General features: G+C 46.4%; 1 protein-coding gene across 1 annotated transcript; it reads right to left on the bottom strand.

Moving 5' to 3' along the window:
- On the bottom strand, positions 1–885 carry LOC112139795 (protein S100-B; the record flags this gene model as incomplete). The annotated part of the gene is given in 3 exon segments (XM_024262629.1): positions 1–336; positions 408–566; positions 726–885. Coding segments are annotated over 2 exon segments (285 nt in total). The 5' UTR covers positions 546–566; positions 726–885.
- Positions 886–1,211: the final 326 nt, after the last annotated feature.

Here is a 1,211-nt window from a genome sequence, read left to right as displayed (position 1 = left end):
TAAAGGAAACAGAACACAAGAACAGGTCATTGAAAGTTTCTAGCTTATCTTACCAAAGACTACTTTCCTAACTTCATCATCACTTTGTAGAAACTACTCAGAAAGTGAGGCGCCTTCTGAATGGCCTCGTGCCAGCAGCCACATCACAGTTCCTTCAGGTTCACTGCCAACCCTTTTGTCTCCGTGTCCTCAGTCGTCCTCGTGCTCAAAGAACTCGTGGCAACAGACCGTCACCAAGGAGACGAATGTCATGAACTCTTGGAAGTTGCACTCGGCGTCGCCGTCCGTGTCCAGGCTCTCCATCAGGCTGTCCAGCGTGGCCTGGTCTTTGACGTGCTGCAAGAAAGAGAAGAAGACGGCTTCACTGCTACCGTTCTGATGAACCCAAACCGGCGCCGCTCACCCACCGCCATCAGATCCGGCAGCTCATCGTGCAGCAGGTCCCTCAGCTCGCTCTTCTTCAGCTTGTGCTTGTCTCCCTCTCTCTCCGAGTACTTCTGGAACACGGCGATGATGGTCGCCATGGAGGTCTCCAGGTCAGTCATCCTCTCCTGTTTTTGTCTAAACTAATTTAAAAAAAAGACATCAAAAATGTGATTTTCTTTTTCTCAAAAAGTTGCACATACACATCTAAAAGAGTCGGTTCCCTAACTTAAGCACACAACTAACTCCAGCCAGACGAAGCATCAAACATCATTGGATCTGCATGAAGGAGGACGGTTTACCGTCGAGCAGCTGCAGCCGGATGATCCAGAAAGCAGCGGCTGAGGCTGAGGCTGAGGGCTTTAAGGTGCAGCCGCTGGTGGGGGCGGAGATGTGAGGTCAGCACAGCTGTCAATCAAAGCTGCTGACCAATCCGGTCTGTTCCCTCCCCTCACTCCACCGCACACCCTGACTCAGATCCTGACGTTACTGAACCTGCATCCCGACCTGCTAGGAGCTTCACAAATCCAAAGATTTCATGAAAAAACAGCTGAAACACGGAGCATTAAAGGAACATGAAATAATCGACGTATAATTCTCTCTTTTTTTTAAATAGTTTGACCAGGAGTATGATGGCACATTAGGGCCAGTTTACCAATATATATATATTTTTAACTAATACTTTAAATCCTGTGAATTCATGAGAATAAACGTTGTAAATTTACAAGATTTAAAGTCATAAAATTACAAGAAAAAAACTTGTAAAGTTACAAGATTTAGAGTCGAAC

This window comes from Oryzias melastigma, unplaced genomic scaffold (assembly GCF_002922805.2).
Source record: "Oryzias melastigma strain HK-1 unplaced genomic scaffold, ASM292280v2 sc07170, whole genome shotgun sequence".
Taxonomy (NCBI): domain Eukaryota; kingdom Metazoa; phylum Chordata; class Actinopteri; order Beloniformes; family Adrianichthyidae; genus Oryzias; species Oryzias melastigma.
Note: the sequence above shows the minus strand (reverse complement) of the source record. Positions and strands in the feature narration are given on the sequence as shown.